Source organism: Myotis nattereri, assembly GCF_964212035.1.
Source record: "Myotis nattereri genome assembly, chromosome: 12".
NCBI classification, from domain to species: domain Eukaryota; kingdom Metazoa; phylum Chordata; class Mammalia; order Chiroptera; family Vespertilionidae; genus Myotis; species Myotis nattereri.
This window is the reverse complement of record NC_138087.1, coordinates 55,410,611-55,435,845: the sequence shown is the minus strand read 5'-3', so window position 1 is coordinate 55,435,845 and position 25,235 is coordinate 55,410,611. Positions and strand designations below refer to the sequence as shown.

The following is a 25,235-nucleotide window of genomic DNA, read 5'->3' as shown; positions in this document are numbered from 1 at the left end:
GTTGCTCCCATCCTGGCAAAGAGAATGGGATGTTCTGATTGTCTACTTTGGGTCAAGTATCCATCCTGTGTGCTAGAGGCCTGAGGCCCTATGAATGACAGTCCCGTCAGGACTAAATGGAATGGGGGCGGAGGTCCTCTAAGGAACCAGAGAGGGAAGTGGTTCTGGGCAGACAAAAGTTAAAGCTCCCACAGTCCACTGCAGTAATGATTGGAAGAGTGAGGCAAAGGAAGAAGAGGGCTGGAGAGGTCGTCACTGGAATGAACTTAGTTAATCAGGTACAAGAAAAACAGAGGAGGACATCACATGTTCATGAGCCCACCGAAAGGGAAGGAAGGGTCTGTTTGAACAGTTCCTTTGCCCACCAGCTACTGGGCACTTTGGCTTGTTGGCTGAGGACATGGGGGTGGTTCACAGCAGCAGAGATGAGGGAGCGAGTGGAGGGGCTCTCTAGCATGTGGAGGTTTACTCAGCATAACAGCCATGGCGCTTGCTAGTCCCATAGTCCTTTTTAAGAGAAACTTCTACATCCACAACTCCTGTTCATGCCGGGGAAAGCCCCAGACGGTCATGTTTTCTACATGAAATCTTGCTCTATCCCTACCGGCTAGTAGTCAGAACTTACTGGACCAGAGATGGACATCAGACCCAACAACAGGCAGTTCCTAGGCTCTCCAGGGACTTGTGCAGGGGCTGTGGGCTCACTCCGCTGTGCTGCTAACTAATGGAACAAAAAATGGGAGGAACTGTTTACTCCTGGAATTGGGGATAAGACCACGGCCACTGGGGTTGTCGTTTATGTGCTCACTGAGATGACACGAAAAGTACCTGGTACTTACTGAGTCCACAGCACACAGTCACTGCCCCTCGAGGGGCAGCGTTAAGTCAGGACGAAACCCCAGGTCTTGGGATTCCCAACCCACTGTGCTCTCCTAGGTGAACCCCAGGGAACGAGCAGTGCATTGAAGGAGGGAGAGAGAGAGAGGGCCCTTATGGCTCCAGCCACACTCGGAAAGCACCATATGTGCAACCGTGTTCTGGTCTATGTCTTCAGGTCTCAAAGCTGAAAATAAGAAACAGCTGAAGGGAGCTAAGGCTTGAAGAAATGATGAAAAGCCCAGCTGAGATTTTTGTCATCTTCAGAGTTTTAAGTTGTCTCGTTTCCAATAGTGTGTGTATGTGTGTAGGTATGTATGTATACAGGGCTCTTTCGTGGCTCACAGTCTTGTACTCTGTGTATTTTGAAGCGAAGATGCACAAAACTTTAGGGAGATTTATTTTGATTTGAAGAAAGATCTAAAATCATTAACCCATTACAGTTGCTTAGTTAATACAGTTTGTAGTTATTTGCCATGGAGCTTTGTACACCCAGTAATTGGGGAGAAAATATCTTTTTATCCCTTTGTTGGGACTAAGTAGAGTTCTGAGCTGCCCTGGATACTTTTTATGTCTTGCTTACTTTTTTATTAAAAGCAAAATTCCCGCCCTAACCGGTTTGGCTCAGTGGATAGAGCGTCGGCCTGTGGACTGAAGGATCCTAGGTTCGATTCCAGTCAAGGGCATGTACCTTGGTTGCGGGCACATCCCCAGTGGGGGGTGTGCAGGAGGCAGCTGATGGATGTTTCTCTCTCATCAATATTTCTCACTCTCTCTTCCTCTCTCTTCCTCTCTGTAAAAAATCAATAAAGAAAAAAAAAAAAAAGCAAAATTCCCGCCAATTTGACACTGACATGGCCTCCCTAGGTAGGAAGTAAGTGCATTTTCGTCATTACACAAACATGGGATATGAGAACAGAATTAAGGCTCCTGCCCTCAAGATTGCCCCTGAGGGAGAGGCAGAGCCCACACTAGAAGCCTGTTGGTCCCTTTGTCTGAGTCATTTCAGCATGGGGTAGGGCCTTTGGTGCAGCTCCCCACTGCCCCCCAAATTAATGAAGCTCTGTGAACTGATCCAGCTGGCCTTTCTCCCTGACCGTCAGACGCTGGGAGCTGCAGCCAGACGGCGTCTCTTACCCTGTCCTAAGCCCCGGCTGGATGTTTCCTACCTCGGGGCTTTTGCTGGCACTCATTCCTCGGTCTGCCTTCCCCTGTCCTCCCGTCTCTGGCCCCATTCTCAGCCATCCCTCAGAGTCTAACTCAGGTGCCAGCTCTTCAAGAAGCTTGGCTAAACCCCCAGTGGTTAAAAACCGGTCTCTAGCGGAGTGGTTTGGGGTAAGTTCCCTCAGGCTTAGTTTCTTCATCTGCAACATGAAGACAGTACTATTTCGAATCAGTGCTTCTCTAACGCACAGCACATGAGTTCCCGGTCATCTTGCAGAAATGCCAGTGCTGATCCAGCAGGTGCCCAAGAGTCGGCATTTCTAACCAACTCCTAGGTCCTGGGAACAGCATTCGGAGTGCAAGGCTTGGGAGAGATGTTGGGAGGATGAAGTGAAATGAGGCAGGAAAGTGCTTACTATCTGTGCCCTTCAAATAGTCTTGCCTAGCGAATGACAGCTGCGGCTGGTTTTGTTGCCTTTTATTATTATTTAATGGCTCATTTCTCCAGCTGGAGGGCACATCTTTATTCTTTAAACAAGGGCTTTCCCTCTTTTATGGCACTAAGACTTTTTCCTTTACACTATGGGTTGGGATTTTTTTTTGTTTTTTCTTTCTTTCTTTTTTATTTAGGGGAGCTTTTTTTGATAAAGATATCTTTGTCTCCTACCAGACTTAAGGGTGGAGTCTTTATCTGTTTCCTGACTCCCTAACAGTGCTTACATGGCCTTGTACATAGCAAGTGTTGACTACATACTTGGGTTTTATTTTCTTCTTCTTCTTCTTTTTTTTATTCCATGGAGATCTGTGTAACAGTAGGGATTCTATAGCTAATGGTTTGAATAGTCTCAGCTCTACTAATGCCCAAGATAACGATGATGGGGATTATTTATTCATGCAGTAAATGTTTGTCGAGCACCTACAACGGGCCAGGCATAGTTCTTGACATAATACAAAGCATGATACAAAGTTTCTGCCATTAGAAGCTTACATCATACTTAGGGGAGACAGATAATAAAGTGAATCTATATATATAAAAGGTTAAGTGACGGACTGTACGTCTGTCCGACCGTCTGACCAACCAACCGGCCAGTTTATATGACACGCACTGGCAATTTAAAAATAAACGCTGACTCACACATGTGCGATACATGTAAAGCACTCGCTGGCACCAATCGCATGCGTGTGTTTCAATCTGTCATTGTCAAACATGGTTGTTCTGATTCCAAGAATTGATCTGTCCCATCTGACACTGGCCTCCCATTTAAATTGAAGACAGTTTCCTGTAATGCCAGCGTTTGCGATGATTATTAATAAATTACAAGGACAAACTCTAGACAGAGTAGGAATATTCCTATCTGAACCCATTTTTGGACATGGTCAGTTATATGTTGCTTTCTCTCGAGTTCGAAGAACAAGTGATGTTCAAGTTTAAGTTGTAAATACTTCATCACAAGGGAAATTAGTCAAGTACTCTGAAAGTGTTTTTACTCTTAATGTGGTATACAGGAAGATATTAGAATAAGTTTAATCAATTTATCAGTCATTGTATCAATGTTGTTTTTATATCATGTCTTTGTTGTTATTTTATGTTGTTATTGTTTATTAATCAATTTATATATTATTTTCATATACATTTTACTAATTTTCTTTCATCCCTGACATTTCTATTATAGAGAAAGGGTGAATAGCGATATTAAAATATTTCTTCTAATTAATTTTCCTTTCAATGTGCATGAATCCGTGCACCGGGCCACTAGTTACATATAAAATGATAAGCTCCTTGAGGGCAGAGGATGTGTCTGACTCATCATAGTGTTTCCTCATGTTAGGTGTCCAGGCACAGTGTCACCTGGCCACTCTGCAGCTGTGTATGCTCTCACTTTTCACATGGACAGTCCCTATGGTGTGACATGGTACTTCCTCGTGTCCCCTTCACTAACCCACAAATCCACTCAAACAAAAGCATTGGTGAGCTAGATAGATGTCACTAGAGATTTTATTCCTGACTTGCCTACCCATTGTGATGCTCAGCAAACTAAATGGCCCACAGAACCCACCTTCTCGGAAGCAGTGGGAGTCTGGAGACAAAACAGAGCCAAGCTTTACTTCCGAAGCCCTTGTTTATGTTGATGAGACTTCTGTACTGAGCGTATTCACTCCCAGGTTCTTCTTAGCAAGTCCTTTTCAGTTCACGCCTTTTACATGGCAGGCTGGCGAGGACTTAGTCAGCAGACTCCTCTCTCTCCACTCTCTCTAGTGATCTCAACCCATCCCAAGGCTTTACGTGTCACTTCCTTAGAGACGTTCCTTAACAGCCCTCTCTAAAATAGCACACGTGTGCATGCACACAGACGCACACTCAGCCTGCTTTATTTCTCTTTATAGCTATGTTATTTTTAAAAGTTATTGTCTGTCTCTGAAGGTAGGGACTTTGTCCTGTTTACTGCTTGTCAGTACTTGGAACAATGGTAACAGTTGACAGTCAACAAATATTCGTTGAATAAATGATTTTTTTTTTCCTTTGGAAATTCTCAAAATCCTCATGAGGTGTAGCAGGACAGCCGCCATTAGCCTGTTTACAGATGAGGAAATTGGCTCAGAGGGGTTAAAGGCTTTGCCTGAAGTCACAGGGCTGGGATGCAGTAGAGCCGCTTGTTGAGAGCCAAGTCTTGTGGGACTCACCTCCCCAGAGGGTAGCCTCGGCCTCGCCTACTGAGGCTGGGGACACTAGGGGATCTGGAAGCACGTGGACACCTCCACGGGGCTGTTAGGAGGTGCCACGCGGAAACCCCGAGTTCCCACACTCCCGGGAACCTGTGCACAAAGGAACAGCGCCAGGCCTACCTCAGGACCTGCCTTCTCCCGTCTCACACAAGGCACTGTTGTTTCTCCAGCCCTTCGCAGGGCTCACACGCCAGGTGCACAGGCCCTAGGGGACATTCGTTACTGTTAATTCCATAGCTCAGAGGCCCCAATGGCAAAAAGGAAGGACAAAGCTTGAACACATTTTTTAAAAAGTGTTACTTGGTTATAGAAGTCCCTGCAGCCGCCTGGGTCCCAGTGGATTAGTGTAAAGCTGTAGTAAATAAAGCCAAATGGAACAAGCGGGGATATGATGTTTGAATAAAAGGAAACCCTCCTCAGCTCAGACGGGGTCCGAACTCTATTTTTCTTATGCCAACACCACACTGTCTTGTGGCTGACTTATTGAGGGAGTTTAGAATATGCTGTCTTTTTTTTTTTTTTTTTTAAGAGTATTAAGTTTTATTCTAGCAGGCAGTTAAGATACTGGTGGGTCCCATCAGACTTGCTTTTATTCTTCCAATTTGAATTTATTCTTCATGGCATATCCTCTGAGTCTCATCATGAGCGGTCATATTCTGGGCTGGAATGCCATTGCCTCCCGGTTCTGTGTGATCTCTGGTATCACTGTTTACCCCGTAGCAGGCAATCCCTACAGGCCCGATGAAGTCTTGCCCTGTGCAAGTGCAGTTCAGCTTTCAGCCAGGAAACTGCCCACCACTCTCTTCTGCTCGCTCCATCCTGGCACCCTGCCTCAGAGATTCCAGCCACCTCGGCAGCGCAGAACTCAGATCTGCTGCTCACTCTCTTCTGAGACGACCACTCTCCACTCTGCCTGGGCTCCATTGCCCCCGCCACCCCCCCCCCCCCCCAGTAAGCAGGTGCCTCAGGACTCCAGGTGGGGCGGTCATGTGCTCACCCCCCATGTTTCCCTTCTCTCTAAGATCACAGTCCTGTGCAGCTGGCTGTTCAAAGCCTGAAAGCATATTTTGTTCAGCTTTATACTTGTTTAATGGCAGAAGAGTGAATCCAGTTCCAGTTTTTCTGTCAAGGCCTGACGTGGAAGTGGAGGTTCAGTTTGGGACACGCTGCTGAGGTGTTAGTATCTGTGGGACATCCGAGTAGAATGGCCAGACAGGCAGGCCATGGGGTGTTCACGTACGGAGACAGTCGGGACTGGAGATTTCAGATTCTGTAGTCACAAATTCGGTGGGAGTTAAAGCCAAGAGAATGAATGTGCTCACTTAGCTACAGAACGGTTAGAGAAGGAGTAGAAGAACATTTTCCTCTTTAAAAAAACCTGAGCAGACATAGCTAGAGAAGTAGGTGAGGAACAGGAGCCATCACTGTCACAGAAACCACCTTGAATAAATGGCTCACCTGGGGGGGGACAGCTGCCAGGAGCCTATTTTCTCCGTATCTGTAATGCTTACCAACCCAGAGACCGGCTTTCTCCAGTGCCCCTGAGACTTTGTAAAGTTTCACCGGGTGATCATTAAAGAGAAACCCACATACGTAGGCTCCAATTCCAGTCTTTAGCATTAAAGCCACATCTGTCCTGAGGAAGCTCAGAATTCCTTCCAGACATAATCATACATTTGTGCTTCTAGCCTTCCTGGGGCTTAAATAGCTGGCAAGTATGATCATCATTTTCATAAAGCTGAGAGGAGGCCCTGGAGGTTAATAAAGACATTAAAGTCGGCTGTGGAGTCGGCCCTGTTTCTAAGTTTCAGCTCCTGGTTGTCTAGAGACTTTATAGGGTTTCAGACTTGAAAGTTGCACTAACACAACCCCGTGTTTTCAGGTGGAGAACTGACACTCATCAGTGAGAGGGCTTTCAGTCGAGATAAACAACAAAAAGTCAACGAAGCCAGCTTAAGCAAAAAGGAACATTTATCATAAGGGTAGTAAGATAGCTGATGGAATTCAAAAGGCAAGGATAAAGCTGAGCTTTGAGAATAGCCTGGAGCCATGACTGGAATGCCCTTTGTGTCCACCCTCTCTGCTTTTTTCTGTCTCTGATTCGTTCTTCTCTCATTTTAGACCAGCTTCTTGTGCACCATTCCCTCCCCCCCACCCTGCCCCCATCAAGAAAATGTTCACCATTCCTGAGTTTATAGCTTAGGAAAGAAGTGATCCATTCCCCTCCACTCAGGAAGTCAACCTGATTCTAGAAGAATCACAACTCATGTTCCTTTGGAGAAGGTCTCGGTGGACAAATTGGAGCCATCCAGGGTCCAGTCCGTTGCAGCCAAGGGACTGGGTCGGCATAGTTGTACACACACAGCTGCGGGAGCCCTACCTCTGTATCCATGGGTATAAATTGCTGGAGGAAGGAAGAATATTTTCCAGGAAAAAGCAAGGGGGCAGATGGCTGTGCAGCCAGCCCAGTAGATGTTTAGGACGCGAGGGTTCCATCAGTATGTTACCAGTGGCAGAGCCAGGACCGAGACCCACAGCCTCTGCTCCGGCCGCAGCCTTTCCTGAGGCTGCCTCACTTGGGGAGCAGTGATAATTATGAGGAGAGACAGTCACATGGACGCTCACTGCCTCAGTTCTCCTCCCTATCGGTGTGAAGAAATAGAGGCCCTGCCTGGGAGTGCAGGGATCCTGAGCTCTGGAGCCGGCTCAGCCAAAGGCAGGTTCCTCTGTATTAGTCCAAACTCTTAGTCACCCGTCTCAGAAACCAGCTCAAACCAGCCCGAGCACAGAGTGCATTGGAAGGCCACTGAGGTCCTCACAGGACTGACGGGAGAACCGAAGATCCCAGGGCACCTGCAGGAGTCTGGAATCCGTGCCTCCAGGACACGTACACGTGTGCTCACTTCTTTTCTTTCCCTTTTTCAATTTGTATCTCTCATCTCTGATTTCTGCTTGGCTCTGGGACCACAAGGTGTCCTCTGTACTCTGGGGCGTGTGGCTGCCAGCAGTCCCGGGATCATACCCAGACCCCTGTCTGACCAAAGAGAAGAGTCTTCAGGTAGAAAAATCCCAGAGAAGTATTGAGGGGATGGAGTCCTACGATTGGCTGGGCCTTGTTCCCTTGCTCACCCCTTGGATCTGGAGAAGGCAGGGGGTATTTTAAGAAGGGAGACCTTCCCCCTCCCACTCTCTCTGAGGAATCAATGGAAAAATATCCTCACTCCTCAGGTGAGGATTATTAAAAAAAAAAAAAAAGGAGCCCTAACCAGTTTGGCTCAGCGGACAGAGCATCGGCTTGAGGACTGAAGGGTCCCAGGTTCGATTCCGGTCAAGGGCATGTACCTTGGTTGCGGGCACATCCCCGGGGGGGGGTGGGGGGTGCAGGAGGCAACTGATCAATGTTCTCTCATCGATGTTTCTAACTCTCTATCCCTCTCCCTTCCTCTCTGTAAAAAAATCAATAAAATATGTTTTTTAAAAAAAGGAAGGGGACTTCAAGCAGGGTCAGCAAAAGCCTCTTTTGTTCTGTGTTTGTCTCCCCAGGTGACCATGGAGACTGGCGGGCTCCCCCTGGAGCTGTGGCGCATGATCTTAGCCTACCTGCACCTCCCCGACCTGGGCCGCTGCAGCCTGGTGTGCAGGGCCTGGTATGAACTGGTCCTCAGCCTCGACAGCACCCGCTGGCGGCAGCTGTGTCTGGGCTGCACCGAGTGCCGCCACCCCAACTGGCCCAACCAGCCTGACGTGGAGCCCGAGTCCTGGAGGGAGGCCTTCAAGCAGCATTACCTTGCCTCCAAGACGTGGACCAAGAATGCCCTGGACTTGGAGTCCTCCGTCTGCTTTTCTCTCTTTCGCCGGAGGCGGGAGCGCCGTACCCTGAGCGTCGGGCCAGGCCGTGAGTTCGACAGCCTGGGCAGCGCCTTGGCCGTGGCCAGCCTGTATGACCGCATTGTGCTGTTCCCTGGAGTGCACGAGGAGCAGGGCGAAGTCGTCCTGAAGGTGCCCGTGGAGATCGTCGGCCACGGCAAGCTGGGGGAGGTGGCCCTGCTCGCCAGCATCGATCAGCACTGCTCAACCACACGCCTGTGCAACCTCGTCTTCATGCCAGCCTGGTTCTCGCCCTTCATGTTCAAGGTGGGTACCCCCCTCAGAGGATGGCCTCTTCCACCCTGACCCTGCGTTTGGCCTCTTCTCAGTGGGCTTGTAACCCCCCTTTTGTTGGAATTGAGAGTTTATTCGTTATTGCTCTAACACACTCCCCTGAGTTCTGCTCCAGTTGAGAAGTAGGCACTGGATCAATAGAGATTAACATTCTGCTTTGTTCCTGGCAAAGCTGTATTAAAAGTGAGCCTTGGACCTGAGTCTGAAGTGGCTGTGCATTTCTTCCCTTCCAAACTGGGTCAGCTGAAGCCAAGCTGCAGCAAGTAGGTAGGAAATCCAGGTTCTGGAGCGTGCCACATGGTGACGGAAAGCGGAGAACACTTTGTGGCAGCATGCCCAGAGGGAGCCAGAGGGGAGGCCAGCGGCCCCCAGTGCATCAGCCCCACCCTGTGGAGGGTCAAGGAAGACCAGGTTTTTACCAAGGGCGACTGGAGAGAGGGTCAGGAAATACCAGTCCCAAAACATTCCCCCCAGGAACACTGAGAGAAGTTGTGTTCATAGCAAAGCATGTACCGAGGTGGCTCCTGGCAGAGAGCCTGCAGTTTTCCATTGCCTAGGAACGAATTGCAATCCCTGGATTATGTACTTAATCAATAAAAAGTATATTGCCACTTTACCACCCATGTCCGCTAAATTGTCTCTCAGATTTGTAATGATCATCATACCAACAATCATTTGTGATGCGCTCGCTGTGTGCTGGGCATGTTTTTTAGCCATTGTTAAGATGGGTTGTATTATCTGGTTTATAGACGAGCAGACAGAGGCTCAACAAGATTCAGTGACATACCCAGATCTCAGATTTATTAAGGGACAGAGATAGAATCCAGAGTCTATGTTCATAATCTAGGTGAGCTTTTCTGCTATTATCCGTTTCCATTCTGTTCCCTGACCTTTTGGGATTGGATGGAGGGAAGGGCAGGCAACTCCAAATTATCTGTCTTCCTTCTGATGCAGAGCAGCTCCCAGGTCCCTCTTGGCATCAGCTGGCCCATGCCCTCGTGGGGAAGGGGGCATGATTAGCAGGGCAAATGGCTCTCCATGCTCCACCCTCCTTAACGAGCAGCTAGAGTACTGACCAGCTATACAGATCTTATCCCTGTTGTCTTCATTTTCTCTTTTTCATTCCCCAGACAACATCAGGTCATGTCCAGTTTGACAACTGCAACTTTGAAAATGGGCACATCCAGGTCCATGGCCCAGGCACCTGCCAAGTGAAGTTTTGCACCTTCAAAAACACCCATGTCTTCCTGCACAATGTGCCCCTGTGTGTCCTGGAAAACTGTGAATTTGTGGGCAGCGAAAACAACTCGGTGACAGTTGAGGGCCACCCGTCTGCAGACAAGAACTGGGCCTACAAGTATCTACTGGGGCTCATTAAGTCCTCTCCCAGTGTGCTCCCCACAGAGGACTCTGACTTTTTAATGTCCCTGGACCTGGAGAGCAGGGACCAGGCCTGGAGCCCAAGGACCTGTGACATTGTTATTGAGGGCAGCCAGAGCCCTACCAGCCCAGTCTCTAGCTCCCCAAAGCCAGGCTCCAAGGCTAGCTCACAGGAGGCAGAGGTGGGCAGCGATGGGGAAAGGCTGGCCCAGACCCCAGACAGCAGCGATGGAGGTCTGAGTCCCAGCGGTGAGGATGAGGATGAGGAGCAGCTCACGTACAGACTATCCTACCAAGTGCAGGGCCCACGCCCTGTCCTGGGGGGCTCCTTCCTGGGCCCACCTCTGCCAGGAGCTTCCATTCAGCTGCCCAGCTGCCTCGTGCTGAACTCACTGCAGCAGGAGCTGCAGAAGGACAAGGAGGCCATGGCCTTGGCCAGCTCCGTGCAGGGCTGCCTTATCCGCAAGTGCCTCTTCCGGGACGGCAAGGGAGGCGTCTTCGTTTGCTCCTATGGCCGAGCCAAGATGGAAGGAAACATCTTCCGGAACCTGACTTACGCAGTGCGGTGTATACACAATAGCAAGGTGCTGTCATAGCCACAATGCCATGCGGCCTCACGAGTCACCAGGACATGATTGATTGATGAGAAGTCTCTTGTGGCTATATGCAGAGGAAGGCTTTGATGGGGCTATTTTGCATATATATTTTTAATCATCTTTTTCTTAAACTGATAACACACTTGCCTTATCTCCATCATCTGATTTGGGGAAGGCAGTAGCTATTTTTATCATTTTACACCATTATAGAGCCTTAGTTGTAGCCCTGTTAAACTGTGGCCTCAGGACTTTTTGCAGGAATTGTGCTGCCATTGAATCAATTATGCAGCTAGTGAGTCTCTGGACAGGAACCTGAAAAATAGATAGTCAGAGTTTTTGACTAAAAATATATATATATCCATGGTGTATCCTGAGCATACTTATATGCTAAGTGGCATTAATTCAAGCAGGGGGCTGTGGGCAGGCATGCAGGGCTTACTGAGCTGGTCCCTGTGCCCAGGAGCAAGGCCTGATCCAGAAAAGAACCTTACTCTCAGCTTTCTCAGGCAGGGGGCCGTTTGCGAAGGCCGGTAGGAAGTGGTAGATCTGGAACTTGATTCCATTCGTAGCTGTGCCCTTGGACCTCTGGGGAATCTTTGTGTGACCCCAATGCATGTTGAGTGTGAGGACCACTGAATCCCATCTTCTCTAAGGGTCTTTGTCATCCCATCACCCAGTTATTCTGCTCAAAAGGTGTGACTATGGAGCCCAGGGCCAAGCTCCGATCAGGTTTCATTAAAGAACCGGTGTGAGGTTGGTGCCGGGGCAGCCAGGAAGGGCACGGAGATGGCTCTGCCCTGGGCACACACAGTTGGAGAGCGGCCGGCCGTGTGACCTCAAGGCGCGCCTCTCGCCTGCAGGCGCACAGCACAGACCAGACTCTAAGGAAGAGAATCGGTGTCCCTGAGTGATTTTTTTCTTTTAATCCTTTGTGACAGGAAAACAAATGGCTTTCTCTTCCCTGCTTAGATCGTCATGCTCAGGAACGACATTCACCGCTGCAAAGCGTCAGGCATCTTTCTTCGCTTGGAGGGTGGAGGCTTGATCGCCGGCAACAACATTTACCACAACGCGGAGGCTGGCGTGGACATCCGGAAGAAGTCCAACCCGCTCGTTCTGGTACTCCTGTCTGTCTTCACGCCTTCTCAGGGTGGCTCTTGCTTCTCAGAAACCATTTCTGGGGATATTTACATCAGTGTTGCCATCTTAAAAATAGTGCTTTCTGTGTACAAGGGTTCCCTGTCCTTTTCCCTGCAGTTTCCCCGTCAGTAAGAAGAGGTCCAGTCACAGGGAACACTCACAGGGCCCTGATAGGCTCTCGTTGGTTTGTGACTTTGGTAAGAATTAAAGATGACGATGTCTGCCCTAAAAATCACGTGGATCAGAAATAAAACACCAAGTTAGTTCATTCTTTGCTATAAAAAGGATATTTAGTTCTGAAGGTTATTTGTTTCATGGATATGGTGAGTGTGGTTTTGCACCAGTGTGAAAGCCACTTAAAATCCTAGCCCATGAGACTAGCGACTTGAGAGACCAGCCCCTTTTCCGCCCCGGCCTTCCCGAGAGACAGGCTTCCGAGAAACTGGGAATGTGATGGACTTTTACGGACCTGGAAAAATAATACCCACCCTTCTGTGAGTGCTCATTATATGCCAGGTCATTCTAAGAACGTTGTATATATATATGTACTTAATTATGGTTTCATCCTTACACAACCCTGTGGGGTAGAATTATTATCACCTTTTTATAGATAAGACATTGCGACACAGAGTCTGAGGATCTTTCCAAACCAGTGACAGAGCTGAGGTTTGAACCTAGGCAGTCTTTTCAGGGTCGATGAGCTCAACCCATTATATCTAAGTTGCCCTTGAAATGCAGAGAAAGGAAAATCCTAACTGTGTTTAAAGAGACAGGCCTAGCGTGTCTTCTTTCAAACTCTTCCTCTCACTGTTTTTGCCATGCAGCTGGTGTTTGACGCATGACCATGGCTTAGAAAGTTATTTCCGGGGACAGAGGGGGCGGGCCAGTTATCAGGTGGAAGTGGGAAGGGGGTGTTGCATGTCAGTCCTGGCTTTGTGAAAGGATGTGGATGGAAATGTCATCGCATACACCCCTCTCACAGAGCTTTCAACCCTGGGGGACTTTTGTTAGGCCGTGGTTGCCCTGGTGAGTTGGCCCAACCCGTCAGGAGAAAGTCTGAAAAGTAAGAATAGGAGAGTTTGCAACATGGGACACTTTGGGCAAACTGGAACCTTCTGTGAAAGAGAAATAGTTAACTTCCTGGTGTAAGTATGGGATTGTATTTGGGGCTGTAAATTAACAATTAGAGTGAAAAAATGTTATTGTAATTTATTATAATCTAAAAATTTTGTCACTGGGCAAAAGCAACTAACTGACTGGGAAACAGAAAAAACTAGATTTCAAATCAAGCTCTGCCACAAACATATGACCTTGGGCCTGTTGCCCTTTTGTACGAGGAATTAGAATGATATCTCCAAGGTTCCTTGTAGCTCACACACCTATGACCTCATGCCCCATGGGATAGCTAAGCTCCCCAGAGCCGTACCTTGCTCCAGCGTTCCCCTGAACAAGAACTGTGGACTAGAAGCCACCTGGCTCTCACCCTTCCCCGGATGTGGCCCCCTTGGGTTAGCCAACATTCTCGTGTACTGGGGTGCTGCCCTTTCCTGAAGGTAGGCTCCCCTGACCCTGGGAAGTGTGGCATGGCCAGATGATTGCGTGTGGGAGCTCAGAAAGTTCCAGTAGCCTGCCTGCCAGTGACAAGCAAGAGCCCCCAGCGGTAGGGCCAGCACCACGGCGTCTCAAAGGCGAGGCCATGAAGGCTCCTGTCTTCAGGGTCTCCCTGATGGGTTCCGTGTGTGCACCTGTGCAGGGCAGCGGGGCTTGTGCCCTTGGTCGTGTGCTAGGGCTCTTCCAGGGACAGTGCTTTCCCCACTGTATTCGTCCCGGCCTGCTGTGGGGCAGCGCGAGCACTCTGCTTCTGGCTGGCCTATCTGATCTGTCCTTTGTGGCATCTCATGTCACTTGCAGTGTAACCAGATCCACCACGGCCTTCGCTCAGGCATCGTCGTCCTTGGCAATGGGAAAGGCATCATCCGGAACAATCAAATCTTTTCCAATAAGGAGGCTGGCATTTATATCCTGTACCATGGAAACCCAGTGGTGAGGTATGCGCTGCTGTCCCCAGACCGTCCTGCTCACCGTGGTTCTCATCTGTTTCCCTACTCCCAGCTTCCCCCCATTTGAAAATATTCTTGTTTGCTAAAGCAACTGTGCAGACCAAGCACAGAATAGACTGCACCCACAATCCCACAATAGCGCAACCACTTTTGTGTTTCTGTGTTCCCTTCCAGTTAACCATGTGGCCATTCTATTCAGCAAGTATTACTGAACACTTCTAACAATGATAACAGAGGTAGCAAGGGCCAGACCCGGAGCTTACTCTCGTCTGGGGGACATATGTGCCCAGAAGAGATTTTAACTCCAGTCAGTTGATAGTGGCCACAGGGATGCTGTGCTAAGATTTGGAGGCTCCTTCTGACCTCAGCATGAAAGCACATCGAAATCTGTCACGGTGTGAGCTGTAGGTGGAAGGGCCGGTGGCACTACTGGGACCATGGATCTGCCCTCCCAGCCATTGTACGGGACAGACTGGGATAAATCTATCAAAGTATCAGGAGAGGGCGTGAGCCATTCTGCTGTTTGTGCCATAGCAACAAGTATATGAATGCACAGCTCCCAGAGAGGGGATGTGTGGGAAGGCCTTATTAAAAAGGTGGCATTGGGCCCCGGCCGGTGTTGCTCAGTGGTTGAGCATTGGCCCATGAATCAGGAGGTCATGGTTCGATTCCCAGTCAGAGGACATGCCCGGGTTGCGGGCTCATTTCCCAGTAGGGGGCGTGCATGAGGCAGCCAGTCAGTGATTCTCTCTCATCATTGATGTTTATATTTCTCTCTCCCTTTCCTTCCTTTCTGAAATCAATAAAAATATATTTTAATACATAAATAAATAAAATGTTGTTTGTATGTGGATGCCAGTCAAGAGAGGCCACGGAGCCTTGTGCTTCTATGGCATAGCTATAGGCTTAGTTTTTGGTCGGTGATAACCGAAGATTGCTAAATGCCGGCTTCTAGGACTTCAGGAAGCGCTGTATGCTGCTGTGGACTTGAGCCATCTGGGGAAGCCCACAAAAGAAGTCAGTCACCTTGAGTCGGCATCGTCTTCGACGCATGACATTGGTCTGGTCTCACCTGTCTTATTCTCCTTACATTTTAGTGGGAACCACATTTTCAAGGGCCGTGCAGCCGGCATAGCTGTGAATGAGAATGGCAAAGGCCTCATCACAGGTAGGTGGGGATGCTGGAGCCTGGCCAGTCAGGTAGTGGGCTCTGCCTCACCCGCACCCACCCCCCGCATCCCGCCCCCAGTCCTTCACCTGGACAGACTGGCCTCCTGCTAGTAGTGGCTAACTCGGGGATGCTGGCCCAGTGCTCACAGGATCTCACTGGGTGGTTGGCATCATGCTGTCAGGAACATTGATGCCACACAGAATGTCTGAACTCCTCTTGGCTTTTGTACGGGCTCCTGCCTGCTCTGGAAACCCATCCCCATTTCCCTTCCCCTCTGCCTGGCCAACTCCTGCTCCCCCTGCAGGTCTCAGCCTGGGTGTCGCTTCCTCGGGGAAGCCTGCCCAGACCTCCCCTTATACACATACTAGTATACACTCACTGTACCCAGGAGCCCTGCTCTCCGGGACCAGGAGTCGGGGACACAGCACTGAACGACACAGACACCATCCCTGTTCCAGGAACTGACATTTTAGGAGGAGGAAGCAAGTAAATAAATAAAAGCATACATATGCAAGCAGGCGAAGGCCTGTTGGAGGATGATTCGTGCTCTACAGATAGTTAGAATAAGGAGCTAGAGGGACTTTGTGGCATTTAGATTGTGTGGTCAGGCAGCCCTTTCTGAGAAGGTGGCTTGTAAGCCAGAACCTGGATGATGAGAAGGACCCTGGGAAAAGGACTGGGTTCCATGCAGGGCCACCTGTGGGAACAGACCTGGCGTGCCCGAGGCGCCGGGAGGTCACGTGTGTGACTGGAGTGTGGTGGACGAGGTGTGAGGGTTTGAGATGGGGTCACAGAGGCAGGACAGGGCCAGTCACACAGGGTCTCATGAGCCATTGCCCTCTAGTCCCAGCAGTCTGAGCGTCTGCCCTGCCTCAGTGCTGGCGCAGATGGTCCAGGACCATGCTCTGGCTGGGACTCTCCAGCCCACTACTGAGCAGGCGAAGGGGCGGGAGAGGTCAGCCAGAGCTGAGGCTGAGGACAAGCTAGCGCCTCCTCAGGCTGTTGGGGGAATGGCTGGGTTCTGCCTCAGCCCTTCTGGAAACAGCCCCCCCCCCCCCCCACACACACACACACACCCGCCCAGGGCAGACATCCCCTGCGTGGCCCTGGCTCAGGGACTCCAGTGCCCATTATTCTTAGTCATCAGTTCCCAAGGCCACTGGGAACTGGGAATGTAGGAGAGCACAGACAGACACAGAGCTTGCCTTGGGGAAAGCAGATAGCAAACAAGTCCCTGAAATGCCAAAGAAGGTTTAGGGTGCTGACTGGGTCAGCCCCGAGCTTCCTGGTCCAGATTGTCGTTCCTCTCAACTGCCCAAGTCCTCGCTGCTAGCGTTGCAGGTGGCCTTGGTCTTGACCCTCTTACTTGCTTCTCCCTAGAAAACGTCATCCGTGAGAATCAGTGGGGAGGTGTGGACATCCGCCGCGGAGGGGTCCCCGTCCTCAGGAGCAACCTCATCTGCTTTGGCTATTCAGACGGCGTGGTCGTGGGAGATGAAGGCAAAGGGCTGATAGAAGGAAACACCATCTATGGTGAGGAGCACCTTCTGGGGGAGGGGTCTGGGGTCCAGTCCTGCCTGGGAGGCAGGAAGCCCAGGACCCTCCTTTGTGGGTCTGATAAAGTTGTAGCCTTTCCCTGGGCTTCAGAGACCCGTCTGAATGATAGCACTGATCTCGGGCCACAGTTACACAGCCCCTCTCAGCATTCAGGAGCCTCCGGCAAATCGCCATGTAATCAGAGCGATCCCGTGGGGTCAGCAAAGCAGAGAGCTTTGTCTCCATTTAAAACAGCAGAAGGCGGGAGTCGGGTGTTGTGTAAGGACAGGGCCACTTAGGCTTGGATACATGAGCATCATTTCTTGTGACCCAGAGAACTGAAAATAATAGGGGAGAAACAGGACAATCATAGAAAGCAAGCTGTTCTCACTAACTCAGACTTTGGGTTAAAGCCTTCGTCTTTCTGAACTGTGTATTTGAGGATGGTGAGCATGATAGCAGCTAACTTGTTCCGACCCAACGCTGCACGGCCCTTTCTATGCATTATTGCATTTAATCCTCATGTCTGCCTTCTGAGACAGTTAACCCCATTTTAAAGGCGAGGAAACTGAGGCATGGAGAGGTTCCATTAACGACTCAAAGTCATATAACTCGGAAGTGGTGGGGCTGAGGTTCAAACTGAAGCTGCCTCTGTCTCTTCAGGGAGGGGTGGGGCTAGATGAACTCCGTGACCCCTTTGGCCCTGTCACTATGGGCTTCTGTGCTTCTGATCTGGAGTGTGGCCTTGACGTTTCTCAGAACACTTGTACACCGACAGAATGATCCTAGTTGAAAGATGATCCTGACTGTTACTTGCCCTCTCGTATGAAGGAGCCTGCAGCCAGAGCCATACAGTGACTTGTCCCAGGCCTTTAGCAAGTCAGGGACTCTGTGGCCCGGGCCAGTGCGTTTTTTGCTTCCCCTCGGGGGGAGACGCTGGAGGCTGTCACCCTTTGCTGTGTCGGTGACCAGCTGCTCTCACTCTCCCAGCTAATAAGGGCTGTGGTGTGTGGATGATGTCGTCCAGCCTGCCCCACGTCACAAGCAACCACGTCAGCTACAATGGCCTGTACGGGGTGGCGGTGTTTAGCCAGAAGGAGGGCTCCAGGGAGCTCCCTGGAGGCCATGGGGCCCAGGAGAACTTCAGCGAGGATGGGGATGCCATCCTCTGGGAGCCCGAGCTGGAGAAGGACGACGACCCGCTGCGCCAGCCCGTCACCATAGCGCTTGTGGAGTCCAACAGTATTAATCACAACGGAGGTGAGTCCCCTCGCCCTCCGCCCCTGCTCCAGAGCCGTCGAGGTCTCACGCCTTAATGGCCCTTCACGGGCTCCCCTTCCAGCCCTCCGGCCTCACTGGCCACTTCTTTTGTCCACTCACCCGATACCCCAGTCCCCAGACTTGAATCCACCCTTTCTTGTCCCCCAGCCCCCGACTTTGCTCATGCTGCTTCTCTTGCTTGAAATTCCCTTCCTCCCGTTCACACAGCCCGGACAGCACGAACCTCAGAGCCACTGGCGACGCACCAGCACCCTCTCCTCCTCTGCACCGTGCCCTCCCCACCCCAGTGGCACGTGTTAGGGGGACTTGTGTCTGGAGTTGTTTCATCAACTCTGATAGGCTGTGAACTTGAGGCAAAGACGGAATCCCACCCATGTTGGTGCCCTCTCCCCTGCAGTGCTAAACCCACACCTGGCGGGCACATTGCTAACCAATTCTGAGACACATTTTTCACATTTTAACATCTTTGATGAGATGTGTCTTCCAATTGATGGCATATCATGGTTTAATTGGCAATGATTTTTCTTAGCTGTATAGAAAAACAAGTGTGTTTTAAATCTGTTATCTTTCATTTAACAAAAAACGATGATAGTAGGTATTTCATGTTTATTGAATTAAAAACAAAAAAAAACAAAAACGAAACTTACTGTGGAGTTATCTAACTCCAGGACTCCTAACTGGGCTGATTATCAGAAGCACTGTTGAGCGGCTAATGGAGGAAGGCTTGTTAAAAAGAGGCTTAAAAAGAAGTTACCACATAGAAGCATCGAACAGACCATCCAACCTCAGAAGGAAGGCAGGAGGGGGGGTGGTGGTAAGAGAGCAACTTAAAGGCCTTATATGCCTGCATGTAAGCATAACCCATGGACACAGTAGGGGAGTCAGGGCATGTGCTAGGGGTGGGAATGGTCAGGGAGAGGTCAGTGGGGGAAAAAGGGGACATATGTAATACTTTAAACAATAAAGGAAAAAAAAAAAGAGGTTACCAGGCCTGGTAAGCTCATTCCTCTGGGTGGCAGAGTCAGGGAAATGTGTGGCCACCTGTGCAGGACAGGAAAAGCTGCATGTATCCACAGATTCTTCATTTATATTTGCTGTTCTCAACCAAGCAGGAGAAGCAACAGGCAGGTACCACCAAGAGATTTGAACTCGCAGCGCAGATTGCTCCCATGTGACCCCATCGTCGGCCTCCCCGCACTCCTCCCGCACTGCCCTGGACCAGCTTGCTCTGGTGGTGGCTGGATGCCCCTGGGAGTCCTCCCTCTCACCGGGTCCATCTGCCGTGCTGTCCCTTCCCGACCACGTTGGCAGCTCTGAGCCCGCTCATTTGTGCTTTTTTTCTACGAATATCCCGAACAGCTTTCTCTTTCCAAAATTTCTAACACATTTTAGACACATATTACTTTAGTCAATTTTTTAATTCAAAAATTATAGAATTTCCCATATAAACAAATTTCTCCAAACAGGAGGGAGGCAGATTCTAGGTCAGTATGGGAAAGAAAACAAAACAACAACGTTCCAGCAGGTAGGCCTGTCTGGAGTTGGAAGGGGTGGTGAGGGCTCCATCACAAGAGGTGCACGTGGCGGTAGAACTGTGACATAGGTGGCGTTCAGTACAGGATGGGAGCCTGGGCCAGACGACCAGCTGAGCCTGTGGAATCTTGCATCCTGTTTCCCTGGCACCTTTAATGAGGACTCATTTCAGGAGGAACAGCATTTTCTTGATGTTCCCAGGTTTCCTCCTGCTCTGGGTGTCAGCCCGCTTGGAAGCTGCAGCTCCCAAGGGCTGGTTCTGAGTGTTGCTCTCTCTTCCCTGCCTCTCTCCTGGGGGCACAGCTCCAGGAAGGCTTTTCCGACTGGTGCTGTCAGGGCTGACCCTGGGACCACCCTGTGCTTTCTCTGCTCCCCACCCCTCCACCTGCAGCCTCAGGACTCTACATCCAGAGCAGTGAGGCGCTGCACGTCATCACCAATGTGATCCACGCTAATGGGGACAGAGGCATCACTGTAGCCCAGAGCAGCCAGCTCACCCGTGTGGCTAACAACAGCATCTCCTGCAACCGCCAGAGTGGGGTCAAGGTCGAGGCCCAGTGCAAGGTAGAGCTCCGGGGCAATGGGATCTATGACAACAGAGGCCACGGCATCATCACCAAGGGTGACAGCACCGTCGTCATCGAAAATGACATCATTGGCAATCGGGGCAGCGGGCTGCAGCTGCTGCCCAGGTCTGACACTAAGGTGAGTGTGTGTGTGTGTGTGTGTGTGTGTATCCCATGGCACAGCCCTGGGAGAGCTTTCTTGCCTTCTCAGCCTGGAAGACAAAAATGGGACTTCACATAAGAGGGGACATATAACTGGACCCTGAAGGATGAATCAGAGTTACCAGCAGGAAGCTAGGGTGGGGGTGCCCCCTGGGGTATCTTCTGGGTCTCCAGGCCAAGGTCAGGGCTGTTGTAGATTTCTGCTCACAGAATAATCTCACACAGGACCCGGTATGTGGTAGGTGCTTAATGAGGAAAGAAGTCTTGCCTCGGGGCCTTTGCACACACTATTCCCTGTAGACCCAGGACACTTCCCCCCCTTTTTCTCTCAGTCCTACAGCTTGGCTATGGCTTTTTTCAGGAAGCCTTCCCTGAGTCCCCAGACTATTGAGGCACCCCTTTTCTGGACTCAAAGGTGCTTATGCCCACCCCTACCTCACAGAGCACTTCCCACTGTTCTTTGTAAATGTTCCTTTGCTCATCTGTCTCCCAATGGGACAGTGAGCTCTGAGCTTACTTTTTTTTTTAAAAAAATATATTTTATTGATTTTTTACAGAGAGGAAGGGAGAGAGATAGAGAGTTAGAAACATCGATGAAAGAGAAACATCGATCAGCTGCCTCCTGCACATCTCCTACTGGGGATGTGCCCGCAACCCAGGTACATGCCCTTGACCGGAATCGAACCTGGGACCTTTCAGTCTGCAGGCCGACGCTCTATCCACTGAGCCAAACCGGTTTCGGCTGAGCTTACTTTTTATGCAAAGCACTGTGCTGGGTGCTAGGCTTTCGAAGTTGAGCCCGTTCCTGCCCGTGTGAATCATGATCCCAAGGCCTCTTTAGCTGTGTGGCTTCATGACTAGTGACTTAGGGAAGCAGTAAAGAAGTCCTTGGCTTTGAGTCTGAGCTGTGGAAGCTGTTGCCTCAGTTGGGTTACCGTGGGCCTTGGCCTCTGGCACCACCCCGCCTCTCTGCCAGGCCTTTGCACATTTTTTCTTCTTCCTGGAACATCCCTACCTTGCTCTGCACCTGATAAACTCCTATAGCTTACCCATCACCTCTTCCAGGAAGCCTTCCCTGCTCCCCTCTCCCCCCGCCCCGTTTGCTTCGATATCCCTTCCCTGAGCTCCCATGGCTCACTGCTCACCGACCCAGCATGCTCTTACCTCCGTTTTATAACTGGTGAAACACTTACCTGGCTCTCCTACCAGTGTAACAAGCTGTCTGCCTCTTCCAGGTAATAAAGAACCGAATCCATTCATTTCGGGCCTACGGCATTGCAGTGCGGGGCCGCACCAAGGCTCTGGTGCAGGAGAACATTTTCTTCCAGGGAAAGACCAACAAGACCATCTTTCAGCAGATCTCAAACAATCGAGAATGCATCATGCAAAACAACAAGTTCTTGGTCTTCAAGAAAAAGTAAGGGCCTAAACCAATTTTCTAGAACCCCAGTGAGGTCACTAGAGAAGCCAGGCCCAGTGATTCTGGCTGCCCTTGCTCCCTGCAGTCCTGCCAGCTTTCGGCTCTGGCCAGATCAAGGCCTGGGCTGAGGAGCTGCACTTGACTGCCTGGGAGGAAACAAGCTGTCAGAGCAAGGGGTATATAATTTCCAATCTCAGCTCTGCCAATTACTGGCTATGTGACCTCGGGCAAGTTCTCAATATCTCTGAGCCTTAGTAAAATCTAGTTAGCCCTGACCAGGTGGCTCAGTTGGTTGGAGCATCATCCTGTACACCCCCCCCAAAAAAAAAAAAGGTTGTGGGTTTGGTTCTCGGTCAGGGCATATACCCAGCTTGCAGGTTCGATCCCTGGTTGGGGCGTGTACAGCAGTAACGGATGGATGTTTCTTTCTCACATCAATGTGTTTTTCTCTCTCCCCCTTCCTCTGTAAAAATCAATAAAAACATACCTTTGGATGAGGATTTAAAACAGATATAGATATCATACAGAATGTAGCCTTTTGAGTCTCCTCAGCCGAATGTCCTGAGATTTGCCAATGGTGTCGCATCTGTCGTTCCTTCTTTTTCTTGCTCAGTTGTGATGTATTGTATGGGTATAACACATACTGGCTATCCATTCATCAGCTGTAGTTTCTAGTTTGTGGTGATTGTAAATAAAGATTCTGTCAATTTTCATGGTTATACAGCTGGAGTGGAGAGAAGGGAAAATGAAAAAGAAAAAAAGCCACTGATCTTATCCAGATCCTTATAAAGAGGGGAGATTAGGGCTGCTAAAGGGAACTTGTCCAAGATCACATGCAGAATTGAAGGCACACGTGGAACTAGAATGCAGGACTTCTGCCCTTTAGCGTCACCAGCTTGGGAGACAGAAACTACATCCAGATGTAAACACCTGCATCCAGTGAGCTTGAGCGAAAGGTCAGATTTCAAGCATTCAGTATCATTTTGCATCTCCAGGTCTGATACATGGCGGCTCATGAACCCACCAGCACGCCCTCACCTTGAAAACTCTCTCCGAGGCCCTTCTGCAGCCCACAGTGGGCAGAAGGTGACGGCCATGGCGACCAGGATCACGGCCCGTGTGGAAGGTGGGTACCACAGCAACCGCAGCATCTTCTGCACTATCCTGTGAGGATGGAGAGCCACAGGGCGGGGCAACTAGAGCACTGTCCAGAGTCTCTGGGAGCAACAACCACACACCATTCTCGGGCTCAGGCGGACAGTGCAGCTGAGCTAAGAGGTGAGGCCTTCGGGATGGCAGAGCCTTCAAGTCTGAGGAGGCTCCGGATCCCTTTCACCACGCCCCTGGGAAGCAGGCTCCTAGGCCTCCTGGGGACTAAGGACCAGGTACCTCCAAAACCCTTCAGCTCCACCACCCTCAGTAGGAAGACATTTGAGTGCTTCTCAAAGGAAAAAGGAACAGACCTTGGGTTTCCAGTCCCTCCAGCTCCTGTAGATTATGAAGAGTTGAGGAAAGTCAGTACTGAAGCTGCGGTCAGGTTTTCTGTTTGAGTTACAGGGAGCTAACTGCATCTTACACACACCAAGCAGGCTCTCAGGGAAGAGGCTCACTCCTGAGTGAGGGGAGAAATTCTAGGGAGGTGGAGACAGCTGCCCCAGGACTTCCCCTTCCTGACTCCCTCTGTCCCTCCAGGACACCACACCCCCTCCCAGCTGCCTGCAGGGGCTGGAGGAGTTGAGTTTGGTTTCCTTAAGGATATTGTTTTATACTTAAACATGTGATGCCTGTGATGGAGGAGGGGCTTAGGACAGGGAGCCCCGCTTAAAAGGCTGACCTAGGGATGACAGGGGACATGTGGAGAACAGGAGGGACTTCCTTGCAGTGGCTCAGGTGCCAGGCTGGGCAGTGCAGGGACACACAACTCCCCTCTACCCGCCAGGAGCTCCCAAACTCGGGAGGACGTTAGCTTGGTGCCTGCTGCACAAGGATTCCCATCCCACAAGCACAGCCACACCAGCCGCCCCCTCCTGGGCACCAGCCTGGGAGAGGTGCAGCTGCCTAGGGCCCCTCGTCTGTGTCCGCGTTCTCACGGACAACCAACTGCCTTTGCTGGCCCTTATGTGCCTTGGCTCATGCTCTCCCCTTCCCAGCATGCCCTTCCCTCCCTCTGTCCAGGTCCCACCATTCACATGAGCTCAGACACTGCCATCTCCACCGAGCGCTCCCTCCCCCAGGTGGCAGTGCACTTCCTGCTGAGCCACCTCCTTTCCCAGCCCCTCCATACGGAGCACTTTCCGCCTGGTGGTCTGGTCTCCAGGCCCGTCCCCGTCCCACTCACCTGCATAGACCCATCTCACTGTCTCTGTTCCCAGGACCCAGCCTAGGTCTGGGGTAGGGTCTGTAGCCCGAGTGGGCAGAGGAAGGCCAGTTCCCAAAGGCCTTCACTGCGCTGTACTGTGAGTGTCAAGGTTCTAGGCGGGCTCAGACCCTGCCCTGGTTGCTTGAGAAACAGGGTTGGATGCAGGAGCCTCTGTACCTGAACAATCCCCTCCCCCTCGGCCTTTCCTGCCAGGCCTTCACCAGCCTGTTGGGGTCGCTGTCGTGCACCTCACCAGTGGCTTCCCAGGCTACTTCTGCCAGGCCCTCTGGTGCTGCTCTCCCAGGTCCCAGGTAGGGTGGGAGGGGCTGGAGGGAGCCAGGAGCGTGGGCTCCTTGAGGACTTTGGGCACAAGAGCGCTGGCCTCTTCCCTCCCCACTGTCCTTTGCACTTCTCTGGTGGCCCCAATGTGAGTCGCTGTACAAAATGCTGCCTTTATTATTTTGTAAGAAATGACTTTTCTGTGAACCAAGCGCTTATGAAAATCTCAGCAACTAAAATAAAGTTCTATATTTTAAAAGAGGGAATTTTGGGGGACTTTCCTTGGTTGGATATATGCTGGAGTTCCCAGGCAGCTGGATGCAGACTGCACCGCTCGCCTTCCTGAGGCTTCCTCTGAAGGGGATGGAATGGAATCCCAGGCCCACCCTGTCCTTCCAGGTTTCAAGGTCTGTTTCCTGGTGCATCGCTGGGGGCAGGGGGGGGGGGGGCGGGGGGCGGAGGGTAGGGGGCGGGTGTTGCAGCCCTGCCTCCCGCCCTTGGGCTTTGTGAAGATCAACAGTAGCAGTCCCAGGTGTGGGCAGACCCAGGAACACATTCTCCCAACTTCAGTTACTCAGCATCTTAGTTTTTGCTATATCCACATGTCACCAGAGGAGAAAGTTAATACTTAATATTCTTCTTTAAACCCTCTTTTTAAAGACTTTTTTTAAGAAGTTTTAAATTTACAGAAAAAGTGAGCAGATAAGGTAGTACAGAGTTCCCATATTACCCTTCTCCCCAAGTTTCCTAACATCTTACATTAGTGTGGTACATTTGTCAAATTAACCAATACTGAACACATTATTATTTACCAAAGTCTATGGTTT

The 25,235-nt window shown here is 50.6% G+C and overlaps 1 protein-coding gene across 2 annotated transcripts; it reads left to right on the top strand.

Annotated features, from left to right (window-relative positions):
* Window positions 1–8,307: 8,307 nt before the first annotated feature.
* Window positions 8,308–24,672, top strand: FBXO10 (F-box protein 10; the record flags this gene model as incomplete). 2 transcript variants are annotated; one of them, XM_081103433.1, is made up of 11 exons in its annotated part: window positions 8,308–8,898; window positions 9,571–9,602; window positions 10,013–10,889; window positions 11,871–12,020; window positions 13,953–14,089; window positions 15,199–15,269; window positions 16,653–16,805; window positions 17,799–18,068; window positions 20,014–20,327; window positions 21,586–21,767; window positions 22,766–24,672. In XM_081103433.1, the coding sequence occupies 11 exons, from the start codon at window positions 8,314–8,316 to the stop codon at window positions 22,938–22,940; spliced, it is 2,946 nt and encodes a 981-aa protein (XP_080959559.1). In that variant the 3' UTR covers window positions 22,941–24,672. The 2 variants fall into 2 exon arrangements, with proteins under 2 accessions (XP_080959559.1, XP_080959558.1); XM_081103432.1 differs by lacking the exon at window positions 9,571–9,602 and having other exon boundaries at window positions 8,314–8,898; window positions 10,056–10,889; window positions 22,766–24,669.
* Between the last annotated feature and the right edge of the window lie 563 nt (window positions 24,673–25,235).